The 27811-nt window shown below is 40.9% G+C and overlaps 1 protein-coding gene across 4 annotated transcripts in view; it reads right to left on the bottom strand.

Moving 5' to 3' along the window:
* Window positions 1-27811, bottom strand: part of RUNX2 (runt related transcription factor 2) — a 120961-nt gene that overhangs the window by 44661 nt on the left and 48489 nt on the right. For 3 of the 4 annotated variants that reach the window (XM_023762292.1, XM_023762293.1, XM_023762294.1), the window contains exon 4: window positions 7148-7321. The exons of the other annotated variant lie outside the window; for it this stretch is intronic. In XM_023762292.1, the coding sequence (XP_023618060.1) occupies window positions 7148-7321 (174 nt within the window). The remainder of the gene's footprint in view (window positions 1-7147; window positions 7322-27811) is intronic. 4 annotated transcript variants of the gene reach the window in all.

Below are 27811 nucleotides of genomic sequence, written 5' to 3'. Positions count from 1 at the left end.
CTTGTACCAAGTCCCAGGAGAAACTGTCATTCCCACTGATGACCCACCACACCAGAGCCCACTCCTGTTCACAGACTGTGACCACAACAGGAGAATATCACATAACTGAGCTGACTGGCTCCCCCAATTATCTCTCTCCTTAGCTGGGTCCTCAGTGATGCTCAACCAGAGCCATTTTCCTTTCACACCGTTTACCTTGGTGACAGCTCCAAACGTGTTATTATTCTCAACCTTTTCCCCCACATCCTCCAAAGCTCCTCACCTGGCCCACCCTGTCAGGTTTCACTTTCCTGGGACCCTGATTTCTGGTTTCAGAAAACTCCTGGTGCCTACGTTTTCTTATTCACTAAACAGTGTTCGCAATACTGACTCTTCTGTAACAGCTGTCTTTTCCAGCTGTTTTTAAACAGTTAAAAAGCAAATCCTTAGCAAAATAAACAAAGCCCTAGAAAGAATCTTATAGCCTTAACTGGGAGTAGTGCTACACAATTATACCCCTGGAATATTTCTGTATAAATTGAAGTGTAAAAAAAAGGAATGAAAATACTTTTTAAACTGATAATATATGTAAAACATTGTTGTTGCTTTTAATACTGCAGAGTACAATATACACCAGCTCTCTGTTCGAAGCCCTGGGTGCCCACCTATGTTTAAATATCAAAATATACCACCAGAGCGTCTATTATACCAAATCGCATGCCTAACTTGCCCCTGGGTTAGCCCTGTAGATGGAATATTTCACTCAGAGTCAGCCCCCTATTGTGATCACTGTGACCACAGTCCAAAGCAAAAGGTAAAAGGAGGTGAGAGAGGTCCTTAGGCAACTAATAAAGGGAAAAGATATGCATACATGTGTGCACACACTTACATATACACACATGTTTGTAAAGCTGTAACTAAATATAAAACTAAAATGAGAAAGATGATGTTTTGGAAAAGAATGAGAGAAAGAAACTGTCCTCTGGGCAGAGACCTAAGGGCAGGCTAGAAATGGAGACATTAGTGAGACATTATGTAGGAGATGGAGCCTTATCCCAATTAGATATTAACTATGATTATTCTATTCCAGATACGGGGAAATTATAAAGGCAAGTTTTTGGAACTCAAAAAAATAGTTTTTCTTGGAACATGACCCCTCTGTTTCTTCTGAAAGCACAATAAAACCAAAGCATCTCTGGTTAATAGGGAGATCCCAGCTGACAGAAGACAGAGACCTATAAGAAACTGATCTACGGATGCTGCTAACCGGTTAAGCAATAGTATGACAAGTGACCACCAGGCCTTCACAGGGTCTTACTGAGCTTTATTCCTCAAAGCCGGCACAGGCAGAACATGAACACTGCTCTTCCTCCCAGGGTGGCTGCCACAGCTGCACAGATGTGAAACAGTGCTTACACACAGGATCTGCGCCACTAAAGACAATGCCTGGTCACACATGTGCATGGCAGCAGCAAATTTACTTGGCTATCCTGCCCAAGAGATCTGAAAGGAAGAAGACAGGACAAGACTCTCCAGTAACTTCAGAAATTAAAACACAGCACCACCAACGTAGAAGAAGAGTACTTCTAACAACCTGTCTTTGAGTGTGGCTATTTCAGTTCCTTAGGACACAGATGGCTACAGGTGAGTAGGACTACAGTGGTCATAAAGCATGAGACCTCACTTAATTCCCATCTCCACCTCCTACAATCCTCCGCACTGTCTGCACCTGCAATCACTCTTCCTGCTCACAGTCACTGGGCCTCTGATGGGTTCCTTCTCCTTCCCATTCAGAGCCACACCACCCAGCCCCTGCCCACTGCACCTCCCAACTTGTTTCACATTAAAGAATCATGTGGCCACTCGGCACTTGAATAAAACGGTCATTTGAGACACATACTACTTAGCTGTGCCTCCCTACTTCTGAAAGGATTACACTAATAAATGTATCCGTGCAAGCAGAGTGGGCTCAGGCCTAGGACAGCAAGACACACGTGCAGCCCAGGCCCAACTGGCTGAGATCCTCTCAATGTTCAGAGGAGGAGCGTTGTTTGCCAAGGGCATACAGAATCAGACTGAAGCTGATGGGAACCACTATTTGGCCAGGTGACTGCTAATAAGATTGTCATTCTACATGATATCTGGCAAGTTGTTTTTCAAGATATTCCTAAAAATGTTACTTTGAAAAAAAAAAAAATATATATATATATATATATATATCCAAAAATATAATCATTAAAATGATTAGATTGCATTTTAAAGTATAATTCAGATACTCCTAATGCATCCTTTTAATAGAAATATTGTCTCTAAGGATCCTAAGTAATATTCAATGGAGAGAAGGAAAAGAAATTAGTCCCTTAAGATGCATGTCACTTAGACTGTTAGCAACATGCCTGGCTTGTTGGATGAGGGTGACTGCCTGCCAAGAACCTGGAACTCACAGTCAAGTGTAACAGCTGATGAGGCCTTCAGCAAGCCATTTCTCAGAGAAACAATTTCTCCCACCTGCAAAATATGTACTTTTCAGAGTAAGGCTTTAATAAAAACTCCATGTAAAACCATGTTATTAATGGTAAAGAGCTGCATAAATGAAAGTTGTTAGGTACTGAAGTGGGAGGACACAGAGTCTGGATAGAAATACGTGTCAGCTTCCCAAGGGCGCATGGTGGTGAAGAACTATGTGGATCTGAAGTTAATTCCTGTATTTACCACTTACTAGAGGTAAGTGGAACCTTGGGCAAGTGTTTTAGCTTCTCTGAGCCTCAGTTTTCATCACAAAGCCACCCATCTCATAGAGCTGCTATGAGATATGTCAGTTAACCCCATCAGAACAATGTCTGGCACAAGACACACATTCAGTAAATGCTAGCTAATGGTAATTCAATCAAATAGGTACTAGAAAAATATTAGGGCTACAATAATAATGAGTCACACTTCCTGAAGAAGTTAATGACCTGTTCATTCATTCATCACCAAACCAAAGTCACCAAGCAGAGGCACTATATGAGACACTGGAGATACAGAGATAAACAAAACATGGCGCTAGACTTTGAAAGTTCAAAGTCTGATGGAGGAGACAGACGTGTAAACAAATAACTGTCATCAACAGACAGTGGTATGGAAAACTGAGACTCAGCTCAGGTTGGAAGAGGCCTGGCAGAGGTGCCAGCATTTGATCTGAGTTTTGAAGAAAGAAAAGAAATGCTACCATCCTCAACAATCTCCTGGGCTACTGCAGTAGCTGTCTACATGATGGCCCTGCTTCTACCATTGTCCCCTAATGATCTGTTCTTCACATAGCATCCAAAGCAGTTTTTTAAAAAAAAACATATAATATTCTCTTGCTTCACATCCTTCAATAGCACCCCAGTGTAATCAGGACAACCCAAGCTCCCTATCAGGTTCTTAAAAGCTCTCTATCATCTGGCTCCTACACTGACCTTCCTGTCCCATGAATGCCACATTCATTCCTTCCCAAGAGCCTTTGCACGAGCTTCTCACTGCCTGAAGTGTGTGCTCACAGGTCTTCAAAGCTCTTCAAAGATCCCTTTCCCAACTTTCTAATCAAAATTAGCTTCTTCCCTTCCTAAACTATCGCATTACCCTCGTTCATTTTCTCAAAGCATTCACCATAATCTAAAATTGTATGTATGCTTATTTGCCCATTTACTGACTATATGACTAAAATGTAAGCTCCTGGTGAGCAGAAACTGTATCCATCTTGTTTACTTGAATAACAGAATAGCAGAATGCTCCGCCCAAAGGTTAGATGACTGTCCCAATCCCCCAAACCCAACGGCCTGAGGCACCTCTCCTTTCAGATGCAGTTCACCCATGCAGACAGCACTGAGTTTGAAGCAGGGATAATCCTGAGCAATATCTCCTAGCACACTGTCCCTGCTCTACTGCTATAACCACATTCTGAACCCAAAGAGGGAGACATTTGTGACAGACTAGGTGTTACCTAGCACCCAGAGACAGGCACCAGATGTCTGAAAGATTAAAAAAAAAAAAAGGTACAGAGGAAGCAACTTCCTCAGGAAGCTGTGAGGAGGCCCTGGGTCCTCAGGCAGAACATCAGCAGCTGAAGACCGCAGCAGAGTGACACCAGCAGACCAGCACCGTGAGGATGCCCGCCCACCACACAGCTAGACCCGTGGCCCTAGAATTGCAAGAGGCACTGGAGAACACTAATATGAAACACTAAGTGCCTATGACTCAGTTTATGGTTTCTAATTTCATTTCGCTCTTCTGGGAGTTTGACTTGCCCTTTATGTTGGCAAGTGCGAGAACTAGTGGTGACTATATCACCATGATCGTTATCTTCAGTTTTGGGGTAAGAGCTTGAGATATCAAGAGAGCCAAGCCATTGAGAGCGAACTGGGCCCTTTCTGTTACAAATGTCTTTATCCAAAGGATTACATGAACTAAAATGCAGGTGTGGCACATTACAAAGAAGTTACAAAATCCATTATAGGTAAGGCTCTTAGGTAGAACTTAAATTTAATCATGCAATTATGTAGATCCCAAAGTAGAATGCTACCAAATGGTTTAACCCTATAAGTGCTACATTGAAATGTGATTTTTCCCATTACTGTTCATCACCAGGGAACAGTAACACCCTGGGATAGGAATTAGAAAGAACAGTTAATGCTAACAAGGCATGATAGTCCAGCCCTTCTTGCACTGGTTGCTTCTCATCTAAACTTTTTTCCGTTCAATATTTAATAAGATGCTACCACTGCACTAGGCATAACAGAAAATAAATCCCTCTAATAAACCCCTCAAAGAATTTATAATCTAGCAGGGCAGAAGAAAGCAAATTCACAGAAGCTATGAAATAAGGCAATCTCAGCTTAGAGGCTGGATAGGCAGCCTTCTAGATGAAGTTCCGGGACTGAGGAAAATGACAGTGACCTAGAAGATGGGTGGATGTTGCCAGCACAGAGACCACCGTAGATAGGACAGCCTCAGTAAGGGGATACAGCGAGAAGACTGTGGACTCAAGAAACAACAATCTTATAGTCTGGGGCACAGAAAGTTGAAGTCTAATCTCTAGCCCTAGCTGGTTTGGCTCAGTGGATACAGTGTTGGCCCACAGACTGAAGGATCCCAGGTTCAATTCCTGGCGAGGGCATGTACCTTGGTTGCAAGCTCAATCCCCGGCCAGGGTCAGGGTGCCTGCAATCGATGTGTCTCTCTCACATCAATGTTTCTCTCTCTCTGTCTGTCTCCCTCCCTTACACTCTCTCTAAAAATCAATGGAAAAATATCCTTGGATGAGGATTAACAACAACAATAAAGTCTATACTCTAATTTTCTTCTTTTCCTCATATTACCTAAACCCAATTCTCAATATGTGTGTGGTAGGCTCTAAATCATACTTATTCAATAAATTAAAAAGTTAATCCAGAGAGAAAATAATGAAATCTATTCATTTACTTTAAAGTGGCCTCTGCAATGGGTGTTCTTGGGTTTTTCTAATAACTTGGGCCATGGTACAACTCTTCATGGTAGAAATCTTTTGTTATGGGCAGATACTTGTATTGTCTCATTAACAATATGGGAGCATTTAAGGAGAGTGGGTAAGGGTGTGAATCTTCAAATTTGGAAAGTTTGAGAAAGTTGTTGGGCCCAATACTTTGTGGATGTTAAAAAAAATGAGGAAGACTTGTCTATAAATCAATTCTACTATGCTGCAACCCCACACACACAGAGTCTAAGGATTACTATAAACACAAAAGGACAGGTATCATGAACCTTAATCAGTGATCCAAAATTCACTACTTTAAATGCAGCAGCACCTGTAGCTATAAGCTTCAAATTCACATCGCTCTGGGGTGTGTCCTCTTGTTTCATGAAGTGTAAATTTCACCCCTGCATTTTTATCCAGGACACATGCTAGTGAACACATTAACTTTTCCATCCTGCATACTAACACTTAGAGATTTATGAAGTTAAGACATGACGATTCTTCACAGCATTCTAATGTTCTTCCCTGATGCGGATACCTGGTTCTCCCCAGTGTTCAGACATTTCATCCTTATAATTCTATATTATTTTTAAAATAGATACTCAGGCATCCTCATATATTCAGACTAATATTCATATACCCACAGTAACGTACTCTCAGTAAATATCCCAGGGGACATATACCTTATAGATACCTAATATATACTTAATATGAGCAGAAGAGAAGGGAAGAGAGGTCATTTAATTTATAAACAATTATGTCTATAGACCATTAAGCCACTCAAACCTAACCACGATAGACAAAAACCTAATCATTAAAAAATATCCATTGAGAGTTTATTGTATATTTTGTTTTGAGTTATTTCCCCCTCTATATTCTAGGCCACCTCTGCCAACAATAGCAATGAGATTACATGTAGACTTGCTTTCAGCTCTCAATACTTATGAGCTGCAAATGAAAGCTCTACGATGGTTGACATACTCTCTTGTCAGCATGACCTAAAAGCAAGCAGAATAGTCCTACCATTAAGTGGGGCCGGGGCAAAAAAAGGTGGGTATCTTAATGCACTAACTGTGAATTAGTCTGTATGCAATGCTGATGCTAACTTTTAAGAATAAGGGTGAAGTAAGCAGCTTACTAGAATGTAAAAGAGAAATGTCGCTGGAGGAACCAGAGCTAAATGTGAATCAGAAGTAAATTCTGTGCCAATGAGCTGCTCGTTGACCTTGCCTTATAACCACCAATCAAGGCTTCCTGTTAGCCCTGGGCGATTTTCAAGAAAACTTAATGAAATACTTATACATCCAAGAAATTTAAGCCCAAACCTGAGACAGTAACTAATTTTCTAAGAGTGAGGGTGTGATGGTATCCCCTGCACCACGTGGACACAATACAGAAACTTGTAACAAACATTCTCCCAGAGATGACAGTCATTACCATTCCACCAGTGTGCAGACTGACACGGCTACAGCAGAAACTTCACCCACATTTCATCCCAAAGTTAGTAAAGACTGGAATCTGGTTGTTGTTGTTTTTTTAATTTAAAAAACAAGGTCAGCGCCTTCGAGTTTGATTCTTGAATAGTAAGCCATTTCATCGCTCCAGGAGTTTTGAAGTGAACACATCTCATCTGTAGCCCCTCACCCCCAGCCTGCCAGAGTCTGCGCAAGTGAACCTATGAGTCTGTCTTACCTGTAATCTGACTCTGTCCTTGTGGATTAAAAGGACTTGGTGCAGAGTTCAGGGAGGGCCGTGGGTTCTGAGGCGGGACACCTACTCTCATACTGGGATGAGGAATGCGCCCTAAATCACTGAGGCGGTCAGAGAACAAACTAGGTTTAGAGTCATCAAGCTTCTGTCTGTGCCCTGGAAACAGCAAATCATAAAATAAAAGCATATTAATTAGCTGAACAATTGACCATGCTAAATAGATATGTGAACATACATACTGAGGGTTTAAGCCAAGGAATTATCAATACTGGTACTCATAGTGGAGCGTCTATATAAAGCCTTCCATTTCAAATTGCTTTATCAGCATCATCTAGTGGCAAGCATTGCTAGTTCTGTTCTGTAGTGGAGAGCTGAGGTCCCAGAGGGTGACTCAGAGTCAAGCATCAGAGTGAGGCCAGGACACTGGAGCTCACGAGGGACTCTCTGGGTACCTCCTCTAGCCCTTCAGCGAGGATGGGGAAGGTGAACGTGCTCTGGGGTGTGTCCTCTTGTTTCATGAAGGACAAAACCTCCCTGAAATTCAGAGAGGCTGTGCCCTGACAGCTACTACCCCAAAGTTGGGGCAGAAACAGAGACACACACATTTGTCAAAGGGAAATTTCCATGATGACTATAGTGACTTTTTCTTTTTTCTGTTACAATTAATATCCTACTGAGACTCCTTTCTGAAAAATCAAAACTCAATCCTAGAACCCCTTTAAGGGAAAAAAATAGAAATATAAATAAGGAAACTCAAACTCTCAAGGGGAACCTGGATGCTTTGTGAGATGTCAAGACCTGAAAGCATGTAACGACTTGTGTTAAATCACAGCTTTTTTAAATTTTAAATCTAGAACGGTGGCTTTGTAAAAGATCGAAAAATATCTTTTGGGTTACCATGTGAATGTGATAATCCATTATTTAAAAAATAAAAAATTTTGTCTCTCTTCTAGTTTATTCAAGTCTAAAATCCAAGGAAATCCTAAAATATTGGAAATGTACAAATTAAAAGATAACTAAGTTTCTAAGACTTCTTTAAAAAGACATCAAATCATACTTAGTAAAGAGTACAGTACTGTCTCGCTGCCACATTAGTAAAGTATAGACCTGAACAGTGATGCTGTGGTGAACAAGTACAATAATGCCTAACCATAAACAGAAATATACCGTGGATTCTTCTTTCCTTATACCAGTGAGGCCCTAGCATGTTGCCCCAACATCTTAGTAAAATGTTAAGTAATTGAAGCTGATTTAAAGAGCCATTAAGAAGACTAGAATAAGTCTTTGCCTTTTGATTAAGGGAATGAAGTTTAATATCCATAAAAGAAAAGAAAAAAAACCTTGAAGGAGGATTATTAAGGACCTTCAAGAACAGGAAGGTATATTCTGTGGGCAGCAAGAACAACTCATCTTCCACTTAGTACAGGACAAGAGGACTGTATCAGGATAGGGTTAAGTTGAACATTAGAATTTCCCAACTATAAGCTGTCTTCATAAGACAAATTCCTTATTTTATTTGCCCCAAAATGTATTTTCCTGTCTCCTTTTTCATTGCCTACCCAGCCCAAAGAAAACAGACAGGAAGCCAAGGCTTGGTAATATGAGTGTAGCTGTCTCCCCAGCCAAACATGTTCCAACGAGACCCATTAACTGAAATGCACCCACCACCCTATTTCCTGCCAGTGCAAGTTTGGGGCATCTGCTATAACAGAGGGACTAAGACTAGGAGAAAAATGATCAGAAAAATACTAGGGAAACTACCCTTTGGGTTACCATGTGAATGTGAGACTTCACATTGTTTGTTGATGGCTGTTTTCCCCACCATCTATGACTTTTTATCCAGCTCACAAATAGATTTTAGAACTCTGACGAGCTTTTAGAGATTAAACAGCTCCTAGACCCCAGCAAGTAAGGTATTCATAGATGAAGTGACTGAGCCCTACAGAGGGAAAACAACTACCCTATGGTCCTCAGATACTGACTAGCGAGGCCTGGACGAGGGTATGGTTCTTGTCTTGGTTGACTAAGTTTTCCACTCATCACGTGGCTCTACCAATGTTGGCATTCTAGTTTTTTTTCTTCCCTTCCTCTTCCAGCGGCTGTGGAGGACTGAAAAATATCCAGATCTGCAGAGTGAGACACCTAAGAACTAAGCCCTGTGAAGTGTCAAGGCTGGTTTTCAAAGCAAGTAGAAGCAGCAGCAAGGATTCAATTACAAAGTTAATAGTGCACCCATTACCCTAAACAAACTTCCATCAATACATCTTGCTGTTTCTAACTAGCTTCACGATTAGGGAATTATATAGGACTTGTCACAGTTAAATCTGTGGATTCTGTTCCTTGCACGCATACAAAAAGGTATTGGTGTGGTGTTGATACAGCTGTAAACATTAACAAGAAAGCTTATGGAATTGTCCCTGGAAGTTATTTTTTTTAATAGGCCATATTTTTGGAATGGCAGATTCCCTGAGGGCTAAGGGGAGGGCTACATGATCTTGCATGGCTCCTTTATACAGTGGGACTTTATGTGGGCCATGGGTCACAAGAAAATTTAATAAGCTTTGCCTCTGCTTTCTACAGCCTTTTCATTGGGTTTTCATGGAGACTGCATGAGATTTGAGCTCAGTATATGGATGTGTGAGCACACTTTTATTTTCTCTTAGCCTAGTGCTTCAGGGAGTAATTGGAAGTCATAGACAAAAATAAAGGACTTGAGAAGCACTTACAAGTGTGAAAAATTTAAGAGCAGGTGAAATTTTAAAAGCCTCAATGACCTTTTGGAAATTATCTTTGAAGGCGAGCTACCAAGTATCTACAGACACCCTAGAGCAGCGGTTCTCAACCTGTGGGTCGCAACCCCTTTGGCGGTAGAACGACCCTTTCACAGGGGTCGCCTAAGACCGTCCTGCATATCAGATATTTACATTATGATTCATAACAGTAGCAAAATTACAGTTAGGAAATAGCAACGAAAATACTTTTATGGTTGGGTCACAACATGAGGGACTGTATTTAAAGGGCCAGAAGGTTGAGAACCACTGCCCTAGAGTAACTCAGGGGCCATCTATCTGTGGCTGCATATATACAGAAAACACACGTTTTCCCTTGTATACGTTCGCTCCTGCACAGCCACCACAACCACAACAAATTCTTACAGTACAATGAAGAACAAACGCTGAACAGATCCTCTGTCTCTCAAACGTGACAAATACCCACCAGCACTACACCACATCAGGATAACACTGGAACGATTGGCTGAGAGAAGATGTACTTAAACCCTCAGCCCCCAAGCAATGCCCTCAGAAATGGAGGACACGGAAGACAGAGGGCACACTGGCTGTAATCAGGGACAGGTGCTCTGCCATGGTGTAAGGAGAACTTAATCTCAACCACATAGCCAAAGTCTGGATCTGATAAAGGCATAAAGAATGGAAAACTCTTTAAGACTATTTAAAAGCTCAGTCCTAGACCCTCTTTTATGGGATCCTCTTTACTTTCTTTCTTGAGCAGTGGCTCTTCCACTCTAACTGGATAAGAAAACCCTAGGGAGGTTTGAAAATATGAGTGTCCAGGCCTCACATCAGCTCAATTAAGTCAGAATCTCTGGGAGTGAGTCCAATGGCCAGCTGAGGTAGAGAACCATTGCCCACTGTGATCTCAGTCCCATGCCCTCAATGTACCTATTCACGCCAATGACTCCCCATTTCTGGGGTGAGCCCTGACCTCGGCCCCAAGTTCCAAGTTTATGTATCTCACTGCCTACTTGACTTTCCCCTGGGATGTCTCAAAGGTATCTTAAATACAGTATATTTAAGATAAAATTATTTATTCTTCTATCCCAAAAAAAACCTCAGTTCCTCCCTAAAAGTTCCCCCATCTCAATAAAAATGGCACCAGCCATTCATCAATTATCCCTCACTCCCACATTCAATCCATTACCGAACCTTGTCATTTCCATCTTGAGAGCATTTCTCAAACCTCTCATTTCCAACGGTACCACCCTAGTCCAGGAACCCATTATCTCTCTCTGGTCATCGGACACTGTCTCCTTTTCCTCTCTTATCCTTAAGAGAACCTTCCCATATTCCTGAAATGCTCTCCCCGGATTCTTTGTACAATCTTCTCCTTCTCATCCCTTAGGCCTTAGGGTGAACACCACCTCCTCTGAGAGGTCTTGCCTGCCTCCTACACCCAGAGTATATTTCCTCCCTCTCAAACACACCCTCTCTTTATTTCCTTTATAATTAGCTTGTTTCATTTATTTGTCTCCCCTGCATGACTCTAAGTCCATGAGAATGAGTGTTCTGTCTTGTTTATCGCTGTATCCTCCAACAGTTCAGTGCCTGCACATACAGCAGGTACTCAATATTTATGTAATAAATGGATGAATAAATATTTTCTTCTTTTAGATGAATGTCTTGGTTGAGAGAAAATATTTTGGCCCAGAATATCATATTACAACATTATCTCTCCCCAAAAAACACTCTTCTCATTTGGCAATCTAGGGGGTCCAGTGAGCAAAGCGATTCTTTAGAGAGCGGCCTTTATTAGTGCTTCCTAAGAAATTTCCCTGAAAGACATTCAAGTGAAAGCTTACTTGTGTCCTTTCTGAAAAAGTCCCATTTGCCCTCTCAATGATTCTTAAGCATTGTTGCAAGTCATTTTGAACCAGAGGGATAAAAAAGATAACAGAAATCATTTAGACTCTAAATCTTAGAGCAGTGAACTTCTTTTATGGATGAGGACCCTGAGTCCCTGAGAGGGGAAGTGACTTACCCAAAGTCACAGAGTTAATGGCAGGATGAGAACTCGGGTTTTCTGGTTGTTGGTCTAGTCCTCTTCCCTCCCATTGCCAACAAGCTTATTTGAGATTCTAACAGTGAAGTCTCAGTCATTCAGGGGAAAGCATGATCACAAGTGAATTTAAAATGGAAAAAAAAGTTTTCAGAACAAATGTTCCTCAAAAAAGTTGAGTGTGTTTGACTGAATGTGACTTTTGTTGCAATAAATTCAGGGGCACAAGAAGAAAGCATGATCAAAAAGGTCACAGCATTCACATATCCTTAGAGCAAAGACCTAGGAGGGACTGCTCAGCCAGGAAGCAAAAGTCCATCTAATCGTCCCATTCCTCCCCACCCAGCTCTTTAGTCCAAGGGCAACTACCTCACAGTGTAAGTGAGTAATACTGCCATTAGAACGTCCACGTAAAAATATCACACACCTGAAACTGGTACGTGAAAACTGTGATATGGGAACTATGAAAATACACTTGCTGCTGAATGTGACCCATTTTGCCCATTTTTTGTAAAAATTGATTGAGAACAACTTCACAACTTTGGGGACCCAGGTAGGTCTCCAGCCAGAACCTCACAATCTCACTCCCTATGCACTATATTCACATCAGGATGCACTACACCAGTCACGGCACTCCTCCTGACAGATGCCCAAAGGCACATACAAACCAGTGAACCCCTTCCTTCCTCCCTTCCTTCCTCCCTCCCTCCCTCCCTCCCTCCCTCCCTTCCTTCCTTCCTTCCTTCCTTCCTTCCTTCCTTCCTTCTTTCCTTTCTTTCTTCTTTTTTTTTTTTTTTTGCCAGTGTCGGGTTTTCTTCTTTTGACTAAATATATTGGGGTGACACTGGTCAGTAGGTTCATATAAGTTTCAAGTGTACATTTCTATGATCCATGATCTGTATATTTCATTGCGTCCCCACCCCCCAAAGTCAAATCATCTTCCGTCACCATATATTTGGCCCCCTTTACCCTTTGCTAACTCCCTACTCCCTTCAACCACCATCTTGTCTGTGTCGATGAGTTTCAGTTTTACATCCACATATGAGTGCACCTTTCAAAAATAAGGCACTTTTTATGCAGATTTGAAAAGACCCTCTACCACTAAACCTCATTAGGGTAACGTTCATGGCCAGTCCACCCGAATGTGGCACAGCAAGGTCACTCTGTTACTCACTAGGGCATGATGTTTAGCAGCTGATCTTTTTACAGTAGTATTTTAAATGAATTTAAACACTCACATGTTTTCACTAGGCCCCTACTTGTATCCTGGGTATCATGAAGACACATTTTTTTAAAATAAAGTGAAAAGGCAGATCTGCAATAGAGCATCAATCAGGAATCAGTACACGCCCATACGCAGGTCAGCTGATCCAGCTAGTATACCGAGCATCTACTACATGCAGGGCTCACTAGGCATTGTAAGGAGGAGGGGAAAGAAAATATATGATAATGTCCTTATCCTCAAGCAGCTCACAATCTAGTAGGGAAGAAAGGCAAGCAATTAAATATAACTAAAAAAGACTATCGTGAGTACAAACACTAAACTGCTATGGTTTGGTGATCAACTGAGTAAATATGACTACTTCAAAACATTAAGGAAGTGGTGCTTATGTAGTGATTATGTAAAAAAATATTCCCTTTTTAAAAAAATATATTTTATTGATTTTTTACAGAGAGGAAGGGAGAGGGATAGAGAGTTAGAAACATCCATGAGAGAGAAACATCAATCAGCTGCCTCCTGCACACCCCCCAATGGGGATGTGCCCACAACCAAGGTACATGCCCTTGACCGGAATCGAACCTGGGACCCTTCAGTCCGCAGAAATATGCCCTTATTTTTTAGAAGGGCTGATATGCTTAGGGTTACATGTTATGATGTCCAGCATTTGCTTTAAAATATTTCTGCATAATAACCCATACAGCAAATACGGCAAAATGTTATTAATTATAAAATAAGGTTAGCATATGGAGTTTTATTAAATATAATCTCTCTAAATGTATGTTTGAAATTTTTATCACAAAAAATTTAAAATTAATAAAGTGCTATCTATAGGGAGCAACTGATGCCAACTAAAAGAGGAGACCTTCACTAATGAGATCACCATGTCTTTGGAGATTGAGTAGCATTTTGATAAGCAGAGAAGGAAGGAGAAAAGCTAGCTAGAGGACAAGTGACAGAAACATGATAATAAATATCTTGTGAGTAAGATAGTGCTAAACATATACGTGGCATTGATCTAAACAGAGGCATGCTATTCTTTTTATTTGGTTTTGTTTATTCACTTACTTTGGGGTTTTTTTTAGATTCCACATATAAGTGAAGTCATATGGTATTTATCTTTCTCTGTCTGAATTAATGCATTTAGCACAATACTTTCCAGTCCACCCAGGTTGTTACAAATGGCAAGATTTTATTCTTTATTATTGCTGAGCAATATCCATTTTATGTATCTCACATCTTCTTTATCCGTTCATCCACTGATGAATATCTAGGTTAATTCCATATCTTGGCTATTGTAAATAATGCTGCAGTGAATACAGAAGTGCATATAACTTCTCCAATTAGTCTTTCTGTTTTCTTCAGAGAAATACCCAGAAGTGGAAATGCTGTATCATATGGCAGCTCTATTTTTTAATTTTTTGAGGAATCTCCATACCATTTTTCATAGTGGCTGCATAAATTTACTCATTAATCTAAAGAGATTCTCAAATCAGTTGATACTTTTAGTTTTACAACTGAATTAATTCTTTTAAATTATGCAATATATATGGGAAAAGTGCTTTGAAGGCAGATCTTTTTATTCCCAGGCCAATAACACTCTGCTTTGGCAACCCATGCGCTCCTCTGCCATGAATTCGGGCTTCCCTGGAGGAGAGAGGTGACCAGGGAGACATTAGCTAATTTTGCTGTCAGCAAGTATGTGATAGAATGAAATCTGGTCCAATACTCTGGGGCTAAGCCGCAGGATATAACCATTTAAGAATGTTGTGACAATAGTCCTTGGAGTAAAAAGGAAGAGAGGAAAGGGCCTGCATCTGAATTGCCATTTTTCAGAGTAAATTGGTAATACAGAAACAGAGCTGCTTATTCCATAGGAGTTCAGGGGTGGGGGAGATGACACCTTCAGTTCTAATCTCTCTGCCCTGAAAGTGGTACATAAAGGAGAGTTTGCAGGAAGGGATGAGGGACTAGGTTGACTAATTTTAAAGCTGCAATTCAATTCCTAATGAAATGACTTGGATTCTACTACAAAGGAGGAACCTTAGAATATCTTAGAGAGTTCAGTTTCAATGGGTTGCAGCAAAAGCAATATAACAAAGAAGATTACAGGCTCGAGCTCTTAGGGAAGCCATACAAACCTTGGACCCAAATAACTCATAACTACGGAGGCGCTAGATTAAAAACCTTGATTTTCTGCATTCCTACATATGTGTGAGGATGGAAATACTACTGACAAAAGTGAAACTCTGCTCTGGTTACATTTGGATGATACATTTTACTGGGGGTTTGTAAAAATCTAAAAACCCAAGACCTACTCTCTTGTAAAGCCTGTACTATTTAGTTAAGCCTTTTTGCCTCTCCCTGACACACCCATACTCTCCACTACAAACAGTCTCATCAGCTTCCCCTCTAATTTCCTTATTTCCATTAATATCACCTTTTTAAATATATATTTTTTATTGATTTTTTACAGAGAGGAAAGGAGAGGGATAGAGAGTTAGAAACACCAATGAGAGAGAAACATTGATCAGCTGCCTCCTGCACACCTCCTACTGGGGATGTGCCTGCAACCAAGGTACATGCCCTTGACCGGAATCGAACCTGGGACCTTTCAGTCCGCAGGCTGACGCTCTATCCACTGAGCCAAACCGGTTAGGGCTCAATATCACCATTTTCTAGTCTCCCAGGCTCAAAACCCAGCTCAGGTGTACCTTTTCCACTTCCCTTTCCTAGAGCCCATCACCCAGCAAAGCCCATTCCTAAAATTTCTACAACGACAGGCCCCTGCTTTCCACTCCCACTAGAACCACTCCTAACCTCTCACTGTGGCTAATACACCGGAGTAGCAGCCTCGTATATTTGAAAGGGCACAGAAAGGATTTAATGGAACCCTCTGAACCTAACAAAAATGAAGGGCTAGTTTCCATACTTTTTAAAATCCTTTCAGTTCCTAAATCCTAACATTAATGTAACTTATCTTCTCAAAATCTATCAATTATGTTGCGCTGTCTACTGAATGAAACAGCCCCCCGGAGCCTAGCAAACAAGGGCCTGGAAAATATGGCTCAATTGAACCCTGTCACTCTCATTTCCAATGGCTACAACTACATATATTGCTCCCATGTTCTACTCACACTGGACTATCCAGAGTTCTTCAGAGCCCAAGCCGTCTTCTCTACACAGACTGCCCTCTCCCCACCACCTCCATTTGGCCAAACCCCTTCCCAGACTCAACTGAGTCATCACATTGTTCTGGTCTTCCCTGTCCCTAGGGCCTCAGTGATCCCTCTGGTTTCTATCTCAGCGAGCTGAGAGCAGCTACAACTGTTTTTTGTCTACTACATGTGGTTCTACTTAAGTATAGTACGCGTTCAGTAAGCATTAACTTACTATGAATTGAAATTTTCTATAAAATCTCAAACCCTAATATCTTAGATTCTCCTGGACTTGACTATGAACCTCTTGAGGATGGGTGTCATGTCTTAAGTCTAGCACATAACTTAGAGCCTAGGTAATGGGAAGGCAGACAACACATGCTTGTTGAATTGACAAATAAGAACATTGTTCAATTTACATTATCTCTCCTTTTGTGCAGTAAAAGACAGAGAGGAAGGGGGGGAAAGGCTGGTTATTGGGAAACATTTCCCACAGTAAAATTGATGAGTCTATAATCTTTGCTGGGAAAGGCTGCTGAGTCATCTTTTTTTCCTAAGAGTATTCTGTCTGGTTCAGGTCAAAACTATTTCTGGACTAAAATACTGAGCTAGACTAAGAAACTATCTTCATGTTTGAGGCCTCTGGCTCCTCTGAGCCACTGGAAATTAGCAACCATGCAATAGGACGTGTGCATGGGGCCCCAGAGCTCACACAGGACAGCCTGTGAGAGGAGACAGCCCTAGAGCAATGTTAGTGTGTGGCTCAGACAGAGGACCACAGATCATAAACAAACCTCCTTCCAGGAGATTCTTCTCCGATGGCATTTCAAAAATGAACTAACAGAGCTTCTCGCTAAAGGCCCTTCTTAATATATATAAACCAATTTCAAGGGAAAAAATCATAATCACTCCCACATATCTCCAAGAGCCCCTTTCAGCCCTTGAACAGTCGGGCATGTAGAATGCAAAGCTTAACAAGGAAGAAGAGAGGAAGAACAATTTCACCCAAGAGAGGTCTGAAGCCTTCCAGTCTCCCGGGTAAAAACATAATTATGGAAAGAAAAACATAATCTACTCAAGAGACATAATTACATAGTTAAGCCATAGACTCCATAGAAATATTCTAGGAACTCCAGTTCATAGAAAAGAAATGGTAAAAGCTGAATTTGCTGTCTTTTAATAATAAAAGGCGCCAGCTTAGATCAGTGAGTAAAAAGTTCACTCTCCCAAACTCATAGTCATTTTTAAGATACAATTAGATGCATGAGAGAGACCATTGAAAGGACAGCCTCTTTCGCAATTTAGGCTTCTAAAGGTTAAAGAATTCAAGATCTTTCAATAAATATACAAATGATAGAACTGGGAAATTTTAATTTGCATGTACATAAGTGCAAGTTCCTTTATAATTTTTAGATGTTAGGCTGTGGCAAATCACCACAACCAAGCAAACCAAGTATCTGGAAGAAAGGACAGGGCTATCAGGCTATGCCTGAATCAGTCACACATCAGGGGAGAACTTCTACTAAACATATCTTAGAATATAATTCTTTTTTTCTTGAAATAATGGACTTAAAAAAAATCTTGAGACATCTGAAGAAAACACAACTCATGGGAGGTATGAAGAAAAACAGGATTAAAATTTTTAAAGAAAGACCAGATGAAAGCATAATGGAAATATACCAGAGGAGATGTAACACATTTTGCAGACAGGGGAAAAGCAAGCGCTACCAGGGCCTTGGCTGACTTCACTGTAAGGCCTCTCCCAGGTCCTAACACAGCACTAATCTACTCTGTCTCTTTACCTCCAAGTTCTCTGGCACTTTCTTACTAGTTCCAGTCCTGCTGCCCTTGACTTTTCCTGACTGTTGTTTCCAAGGGACACTTCTTTCCCTTTTTCCTCCCATTCAAAGTAAAATTATATGAATTAGAATTTTTCAGTTGGAAGGGAAGATGGATTGCACCAGACCATGTTCCTCATTTTAGAAAAGTAACTGATGCCCAGAAAAACATCTGGTTTAAAATCATGGAAGTAGGCAGCGACACTGGAAGCCAGTCCCTTGACCTGCCTCGGCCCTCTTTCTCGTGTACCAGGCTACCAGACCAGCGAAGGAGAAAAAAAAATGTGGAGGAAAAGAGACCTAGAAAGGACAGAAGAAGAAAAAGCAGAGAGGCCTAATTCTGAGGTTTGATTACATTATAGCTGACAATTCTGCCTCCATTTTTATCACAATGCATCTTGGTCTCCTTTATCTATAACCCAACATCCACAACCATCTTGGGCCATCTGAATCTCCATCTTCAGTTTCTGGGAAATGAACAAAGATCTCTTTCTCTGTATCTACACGTTACTCCCAAAACTTAGTAACACTTGAGTGTTTTAGTTTTGGAAACATTTCCTTTGCCTTCTTTATTCTGATATATTCACGCAGTGTTGTGTTACTGGCATTTATAGAGACCCCACTGAGAGATGTAAAGATTCTTTAATGGTCACGTTTTGAGCAATGGAAATGGTAGTTTCCACGGTTGAACAAAAAGCATCACTGTTTATTTGCCAATAATCCAGCCAAACATGGATGGCATTATTCTTCAAAGAGTCCAGTGACAACGAGCCTACACGCTGTCACGCAATTCCTGGATCCTGGCTGCATCTCCTTCCCATGTGATCTTCTCTGTTTCTCTGTTATCGTGGCTTTGTGCATATGTTATATGACTGTGTGTGTGTGTGTGTGTGTGTGTGTGTGTGTGTTAGGCAGAGAAAAAAAACACTACACAGCGGTGATTAAACTGTGCAAAGGACTCCTCTCTTGACATTTGCTGCTACAGCAGCAGCACATCATTTTCAATTTGCCCATTTCTGTAACAGGAAGAAAATGTTAAAAAGTAATAACCAGAAAAAAGTCAGCCAGCTCCCGCAGCCTGGTCTTGCTGTGCTGAATGGCAGTGACGATCATACAGGAAGAAAAAAAAAAGAAAAAGACAGAAGGAAAAAAAGGGGGGAAAATTTCTTGCTTAAACTGGACCTCGTCCAGCTGGCAAGAAGAGGTGGTTTTCTTAACGCTTGCGAAACCTGATTACTTTCTTAAAGGAATGAAGAAGAAGGAGAGGTAAACACAGCCATTAAAACAGATTTAAGGTGCTTAGTTCTAATCTAGTCTAAGGCCTCTCCAATTGTCTGCCTCTCTGCAGTTCTATGCTTGCTAGACAGTATCAGGGCGCCTGTCAGTGTCTCTGTGCAGGGAATGCTGTCAGCTGAGCTGTGGTTACCCTTTCGGGTCAGGCATGGAAGGAACAGCAGCTTAAGCAATAATGGATGGATGTCTGTTCGGCGCTGTGTCTGTCAGAAGTCTGTTTTCCGACATTAAAGGGCTATTGTGTTTATATCTACACAACAGGTCTTAAACAGATTGTTTAAACATGATTAAACAGGAGATGTCTTTGAAATAACCCTCTTAATAAAATTCAGATGGGTAAGGAACTGAAAAATGCCGTCAACAGTATATTTTTTTAAAAAAGATCATTTCACTCCAAGCTGCAACGGTAACATGATATAAACTCCAAAATAAAACAGTTTACAAGTTAAACTCAAAGGATTCCTTCATATTTCAGCACCCTTTTCTGATGGAATAGCATTTATCCACCTATCCATCCACACTCCCTAATGCTGTTGCACAATTTACTATAGTCTTGATAGACAGATAATTGCTTTATTCAGCCATGTGTTATGAAGGGAGTCTATTGTGTTAATCCCGGGATTCTTATCTTCTGTGAACTCTGAATAAGGAATTGAAAACTCCACCTCTTCATTCCAGAATTACTGGAGTTGTCTCACTTTCAGATCTGCTAAAGTGTTCCTACATTCCACTCTGTCACTAAAGGTGCCAAGTATTTTGAGTAGGATCAAGTTATTGTTATGTAAAAGGGAGTCTAAAACAGTGTTAAATGGAGTTAGAAGATAGCAAGTTTTCCCCTTTTTTTCAAGGCACAGCAGGTTAGGAAAGTGCATTCTTTTCAAACTGAAGGACATGGGTTGGCGCTCATTTTGCAGAGTTCAACGCCCGCTACCTCAATTAAAGAACAGTGTTGACACTTTCAGATCTGCTAAAGTGTTCCTACATTCCACTCTGTCACTAAAGGTGCCAAGTATTTTGAGTAGGATCAAGTTATTGTTATGTAAAAGGGAGTCTAAAACAGTGTTAAATGGAGTTAGAAGATAGCAAGTTTTCCCCTTTTTTTCAAGGCACAGCAGGTTAGAAAAGTGCATTCTTTTCTAACTGAAGGACATGGGTTGGCGCTCATTTTGCGGAGTTCAACACCCGCTACCTCAATTAAAGAAGAGTGTTGAAACTGCTCAATGCCTTTAAAATATATATATTCCAAAGAAACCCTTCAGATGATTAAAACTAATTTGTTTTCAAAAGCAAGTGTAAAGGTTTAAATATTCTTATCTGCTGTCTTCCTGCTGACTTATTTAATCAGTAAGGATAGTTTGGTGAAATGTTTTTTCTTTCGTCCATGTGAAATGTATAAAGTATTGATTGGCTTTTCTATATATACACCAACCCTCTTAATAAAATTGGTTATAACCAAATATATATGGTTATAAGTTTATAGGATCTCTATTGTATGCATGCATATATTTGTACAGAGGAAGAAAGTCTAGTCAAAGGAACATAATACTACTAATGAGTTCCACATCGCTTTCCAGGTAATTCAGATGCTGTCCTCTCAAGGCCCAACAGACTTTATCCTCTACTTACACCGTGACACCACAACCCTCCTCACTACTGAACACACCTTTTCTTGCGATATGGAATTCTTCTCTGTCAGCCCAATTAAATACCTTTGTTTTATTTTGAAATGGCATATGCTCAAGAATCTACAAAACTCACTGGGAAAGAAGTAATACAATCTGGACGAGTGGGGTAACCAATGAAAGAACATCATCATTTGATTCTCTTCTGGGTCCTATCTCTTTCATGGATCTTCACTGAGAATGTTCACAGAAATGATACTTTCTGCTACAAGGGTGGTCTCTTCCCAAGCATTAACCAGCCTAAAAGCTCAACAAACCCTACTCACAACCCTTGAGATTCAACAGTAAAACTCTGTCCAATAGAACTGATGGTTGCCCAACATGTAGTAAGAGAGATAGCGTGTCACTGTAAGTCAGGAGATGTGGGTTTTGCCACTAATGGTAAGTGGTGAATTTCTCAGGTACAGAATTGTCCTGTCTGCACAACAATAGACTACTTAACTTCCAATTCTAAAAATCAGCCTCACCTGTCACTATGGGTTACACACACACATACACACACACATACACACACACACACACACACACACACACACACAGAACTTAATGGAACAGTTAAAAGACCAAGCCAGTGTCTGACAAAGAAGGAGAATCCCCTATCTAAATCTGGGCCTGACTATACAAGGAGCAAAAATCCTGGAGTCTGTTCCTAGTTTTGCTGCTAACTTGGTTGTGGAGCTGCAGGCAAATAAACTATCACCTCTGTGACTCAGCTTCCTCCTGTGACTCAGCTTCCTCATCTGTCAAGTGAGGATCAAAGTATCTATATCACAGGGATGTCATCGGGATGAAATGTATTAGAAGTGAAAATGTCCTGCACAGGTACAACCACTATTCGAATACAATAGTCATTTATCTATTAAAACTTCCTAAGTACTTATTGTGTACCCTAAAATATGCTAAACTAAGAGGCTTGGAGCATACTTGGCGGGGGGTGGGGGGGGCGGCGCAGCATATAAACAAATAATTACAGCAATGTGACAAGGTCTGATCAAGAAAAGCTGAACCAAAGAATTAAATGCTTAACTTCCAAGAGCAGTCAGGAAGGGCTACAGAGGAGAAGTAAACTTAAAAGACGAATATAATTCAGTCAAGCACATTCAGAAGAAAAAAGGCAATCCAAGTAGAACAGTGATGGCGAACCTATGACACGCGTGTCAGAGGTGACACACAAACTCATTTTTTTTGTTGATTTTTCTTTGTTAAATGGCATTTAAATATATAAAATAAATATCAAAAATATAAGTCTTTGTTTTACTATGGTTGCAAATATAAAAAAATTCTATATGTGACACGGCACCAGAGTTAAGTTAGGGTTTTTCAAAATGCTGACACGCCGAGCTCAAAAGGTTCGCCATCACTGAAGTAGAAGGAACAGCACATGCAAAGACAGATTTAACAAATGTAGAGAGTGAAACACTTTGGCACAGCTGGGGCTCAGCTGTGGGGTGTGGGAAAGAGGCAGGGGCAGATCAGAGGCTGAAGGGCCTTCTCCTCCATCCACAGAGTCTGACCTTCATCTAAACAGGGACCCCTGAGGTACTTTAAGCAAGTGAATGCCATCAGCTGATGTACAGTTTAGGAGGACACTTTACTTACAGGGAAAAAGTGTTCTAGAACAGGGGTGGGGAATGCAAGGCCTGTGAAATCATTTGGTCTGGTCCTGCCAAGGCATTAGGAGTGAGTTATTTAAATGTTTGACCAAATACAGCAGGCTAATTTTTAAGTTGATAATTATGTATGACCCGCAAATGATGTTATAAATATTCAAATGGCCCTTGGCAAAAAAAAAAAAAAAAGGTTCCCTACCCCTGTTCTAGAAGGAAATGCAGAAGCATGGAACCAGTTAGGAAATTATTTTTATATTACAGGCCAGGAGATAAACACGGGGAGTGTGAACTAAGCTAAAGCAGTGCTAGTGGGTATAAGGGAATGCATTGGAGACACAGAGCAGAGGTTCGCACAACAGTGTATAACAGGATAATTAGAAGTAAGGCAGAGAGGTTTCTGGTTTGGTCAAATGGGTGAAATGTGGGGCCCTGTCAGGGGGAGCTGGGTGGAGAGAGTGGAGGAGTTGAGAAAAAACAGAAAAAACTCATGGACACAAGTGTGGGAATTGCTGAGGGAAGAGGGGAGGAGAAGAGGTGAAGGATAAAACTGGAGAAGGCTCCTATTTGGGTAGGGAAGTTTGGTTGAAGTGGAGATGGGAAAGCCGAATACTGTGCGGGACATCAGTGTGACGTCCCCGTGGGGCATTCTCAGGTGGAGATGCCCAGAAAGCAAACTAGAGAAATCAGTCTGAGTCCCAGGAGGGGCTGGAGAACGTTCTCAGGAGGCAAGGGACCTGGAGGCCATTGGTGTGAATGACATGGTCACTCAGAGAATGGATGTAGAATGAGTGAAGGAGCCTAAGACAGATAAGGAGTAAGGAAGGAAGAGGAGACAGGGAAGAGATGTAGGAAGGCGGAGAAGGAGGAGCCCCTGGTGTCAGGGAGCCCAGCATTCCTGGGTGACACAGCCCTGGTCCCTGAAGCAGTCAGTCCTGATGCTGCTCCTCGGCTCCTGTAGGGACTTGAGGTGGGGGGAGGCGGGGAGGGCAGAGAGCAGCCTCTCCTTCTACTCTGGGGCCAAGGGCACAGAGTAAATTCAGCTGCAATGGAAAAAGAAATAACTCTCCTCCCCTCGTTCTGTACCCATTCCCTGAGCAACCTCATCAACACCAATGGCTTCCAGTTCCTGTGACTATCCAAAAAGGCATCCGCAGCCTCTCCTGAACTGCCCAGGCGCCTCCTGGGCATCTTTTCAATAAGAACACCTTTAATGGTGCTTATAAGTATGCACAGTACCTTCTGAGTTCAAGCGTGGTCAGGCTATTTCAAAGGAATGGGAAAGTACCAGGCCCAAAGCCTCCCACCTCGTGGCAACCAGCCCTTTCTGGGCCAAGTCACAAGGCAGACTGAGGCTCTGTACCTATCACTTGCAATGGTCAGAGAGCAAGCAACATTTTTTCTAGTCTAAATATTACACTGGGGATGCCAAGATTGAAGTTAGCATAAAGATGAGGGAGAGCAAAAGAAAACATAAAACAACAGTTGACAATCTCTAAAATCAACCATCTTTCCCAACCTATCTTCTGAGAAAGGTTTCTTCCTGAATCCCATGGAGCAGTGTATTTGACTTCTTATCCTGCCAGTTGCAAGTCCAATCCATCAGAAAGTAACAAACCCTGAAGAATGTATATGGAATGGAAGAAAAGAATCCATCTCTAAGAGTGATATCATTTATAGAACTGCAATTTGACTTATAAACACATATAAAAGTACTTTTGAAAACCACCAACCTGGCCTGAAAATTGCTAGATCTTTTCCTTTTCCCTGTATGAAAACTCAACTCCAGAAGTTGCTACATTGTAGAGTAATTTAGGATTTCCCTTGAAAAAAATACGATTACCACCTCTACTGATTTTGTAATGGGAGCTTCTTTTCTACTAATTCAAAATTAGGCCCTAGGCTGGTCTATAATTTTATGTACCAGGTCACAGTATACATTTTTATTCCTTAATTCTAATTGAAAACAAACTTCAATATGTATTTGAAAAGTTAATTCAATTACCTGATCTACTTTGTTCAACTGAATTACATTCAACTGGGTACCTATAATGAACAAAACATTGTCACATTGGTCCTGGCACAACTCTAATGGAGGAGATCAACAAATGCAGAACTAAAAAAAGATTGAATCATTAGAGTATTAGAGAAGGCAGCATTTGAACTTAGCCGCAAATGTTGAGTAGGCCCCAGATTAACAGAGGGGAGAGCTTAGGTCAGAAGAACCACCTGAGCCAAAGCACTGAGCCATGCTGGAATTTCCATCAGCACCTCTGCCAAGGGAACCAGGGTTAAGATGGAGGGTTTGGGGGAGTTTATCATAAAAATAAAAGAGATTTAGTGTTTTCTGAAACTCCCCATCTATCTATCTAGAATTTAACATTCAAGAATTTCTTCCAGTGAGTTTAATTACTGATATTCAAGATTCAGCTTAAATGGCTTCACTTCAATAAAACATCCCTCCCCCCAAACAGAAGTAAGACTGCTTCTAAACATCCATGTCACTTCACCTGCCACTTTTTCAGGCTCTTTCCCATTTTCCATCACTTCTATCCCACAATCATGAACATCCATCCTTTATCTCTTTATTAGACTGAGTTTCTAATGGGCCATATAGACAACTAAGTCATCTCTGAATTCTTACAGTCCTTTCTTAAGTACATATGGGAACTACCCAATAAGTGTTTGTTGAATAAATAAATGAATGAATCCAGAATGTATCAGTGACTGAAGAAATCTAAATGTTAGCAACCTTTCTTATCTAGTAAAAAAACAAAACAGTTCTCACTATGAAAACACGTAAGGCATTAGAAAAGCCTTCTAACTATTCAGTCATAGGGATCTTACCTTCTTCCTCTCTGGAATATGAAATGAAAAGCTGGACATAATATCTAGTAAGTACTCACTGGAAGTCTGACAGTCAGGAGACAGTTTACCTTCCTAGCTTTACCAACAACCAGACTAGGCTCTATAGATTCTGATAATTTTCCAGGCTTATTAACTGAAATGAACAGACATTAACTTTTGCTTATATTCCTTCTATAGAAAAGACTAAACAGAAGACTTCATCCCCCACAAAAAAAAGGTTCATCACAATGTACATGTTGTATTGTGTACATATATATATGTAGCACATAATTAATATATATATTATATTAAAATATATCCCACACAATATATATATATATATATATATATATATATATATATATATATATCACAAAAATATTGTGGGTGTTATCCTATATAATAAAAGGCTAATATGCTAATTGTCCCTTTGACCTGGAGTTCAACCAGGGGGCAGGGCCAGCTGGCCAACCGCCTGCGTCCCCTCCCCCCAGCCGGCCCGGCCAAATCAGCCCGATCAGGGTGGGCCGGCTGGACCCCACCCATGCACGAATTTGTGCACCGGGCCTCTGGTTTAATATATTTACCTAACTTGGTTTTATGCAAAATATTCCCCAGCCATTATTGCCAACTTCACTCTTCCTCACTTTAGCTTCTACTCTGGAACACACTTACTAGTGACAGTAGTTCAGAGGAAATTTTTATAGCTGAGCAAGAGAAAAAAAAATAGCAAAGCCAACTAAATCTGCATTAAGGGCTTGGGCAGACAGAGTGTAATTAAGTTGACCTTAAGATGTGTTTTCAGTGTTAACAAATCACATGGTTCACTGGATTAAGGGAAATTTTTCTTTTCTTTTGAGCACAAAATCCCTTGGCCCAGTTAATAATTCAAACATGTCCACCTGAGGTGGCCGTGATGGTGCAGGTCAGGTAGCCTCCCAGGGACCTGATACCTGCGGGCTGTGGTGGCATTTGTGAAAAGGGCACGAAAACATCAGACTTTCACAACTACACCAGAGGAAGAAAACTTGACATTCATTCTCAGACATATGTGACTCCTTTCAAGAATTCCTGACTCAAAAATTCAGAGGGAAGTGGCCCTGTAATAACATCTCTTCTGAGAATAGTGCCATATGGTTTTAACAGAGGTTTATTTCCTGAACCCAAAGAGGGCTGCTGATTCTCAATCCAACGAAAATAATTATGCAGACAATTTCACTCTATTACTTGCAGTGAAACCCATTCTGTGTGGTCCACACATGCCTGCTGACACCTTCAAAGAGACATTAAGCCATTTTTATAGACCATACCCTTAATGGTTGGAATGCAAGGTAAATTTCCTTGAAGATTAACACCTGTCGTCACGCATATGGCACCCCCCACACTCTGACTATCACATGTTAATTCTCTGAGTGGGTCAGGAAAGAGGAGAGAGAGATGAACAGAACTTCCAAATTGCATAACAATCAATTACCAGTCAGATATTAGGGCAAACACACACACACACACACACACACACACACACACACACACACACACGCACGAGCGAATCAAAAATACTGCATCACCCAAAGTCAACAACACTGCTGGGAAATTACTTCAGATACAATTGGCAGGTAGGAGGACTAGGGGAGGTTGGAGTTGGGGGTGAGTAGGGGGAACCATTCCTTTGTGTAAATTTCAGCAACATTAAACTGCTAACCTTAAAATAATCAAGAGAATGGGGAAATAAAACGCTTTCAGTGCAAAAATGGAGCAACAAAAATGCTGTAAAAATAAAGATTTCAACCAAAGAATACAACTCTTAAACAGCGCTTTCAAGAAGACCACCCTTTAAGCCTAAGAATATTCCCTTAAGAACAGAATACGCTGATCTACACCAGTTTGCCCCTGAATCTGAATTCCATTATAGTAGTTGGCTATGAAATGAACTAGTTCTCCCTCTCAGACTATTAACTGGGTTTGAAAGTGAACCCATGAAAGCTACTTTTTAGTTTGCCAGCGTACTTGGCGCCCTGCAGAAAGATCTTCTTTTCTTCCCCTAAGATCTTTGCCTTCCAATACCTACCACCTCTGTTTGAATCAGTAGAGAAACAGCCCAAAAAAGAGTAAAGTTTCTCTAGATGTCCACAGGAATTTCACAAAATCACACCAAAATCACAAATATCCTTTGGGAGGAGGGAGAGGTGGAGAGGAGTGGGGCGGGGG

The sequence above is a fragment of the Myotis lucifugus genome, unplaced genomic scaffold (genome assembly GCF_000147115.1).
Source record: "Myotis lucifugus unplaced genomic scaffold, Myoluc2.0 scaffold_241, whole genome shotgun sequence".
Lineage (NCBI taxonomy): Eukaryota > Metazoa > Chordata > Mammalia > Chiroptera > Vespertilionidae > Myotis > Myotis lucifugus.
Note: the sequence above shows the minus strand (reverse complement) of the source record. Positions and strands in the feature narration are given on the sequence as shown.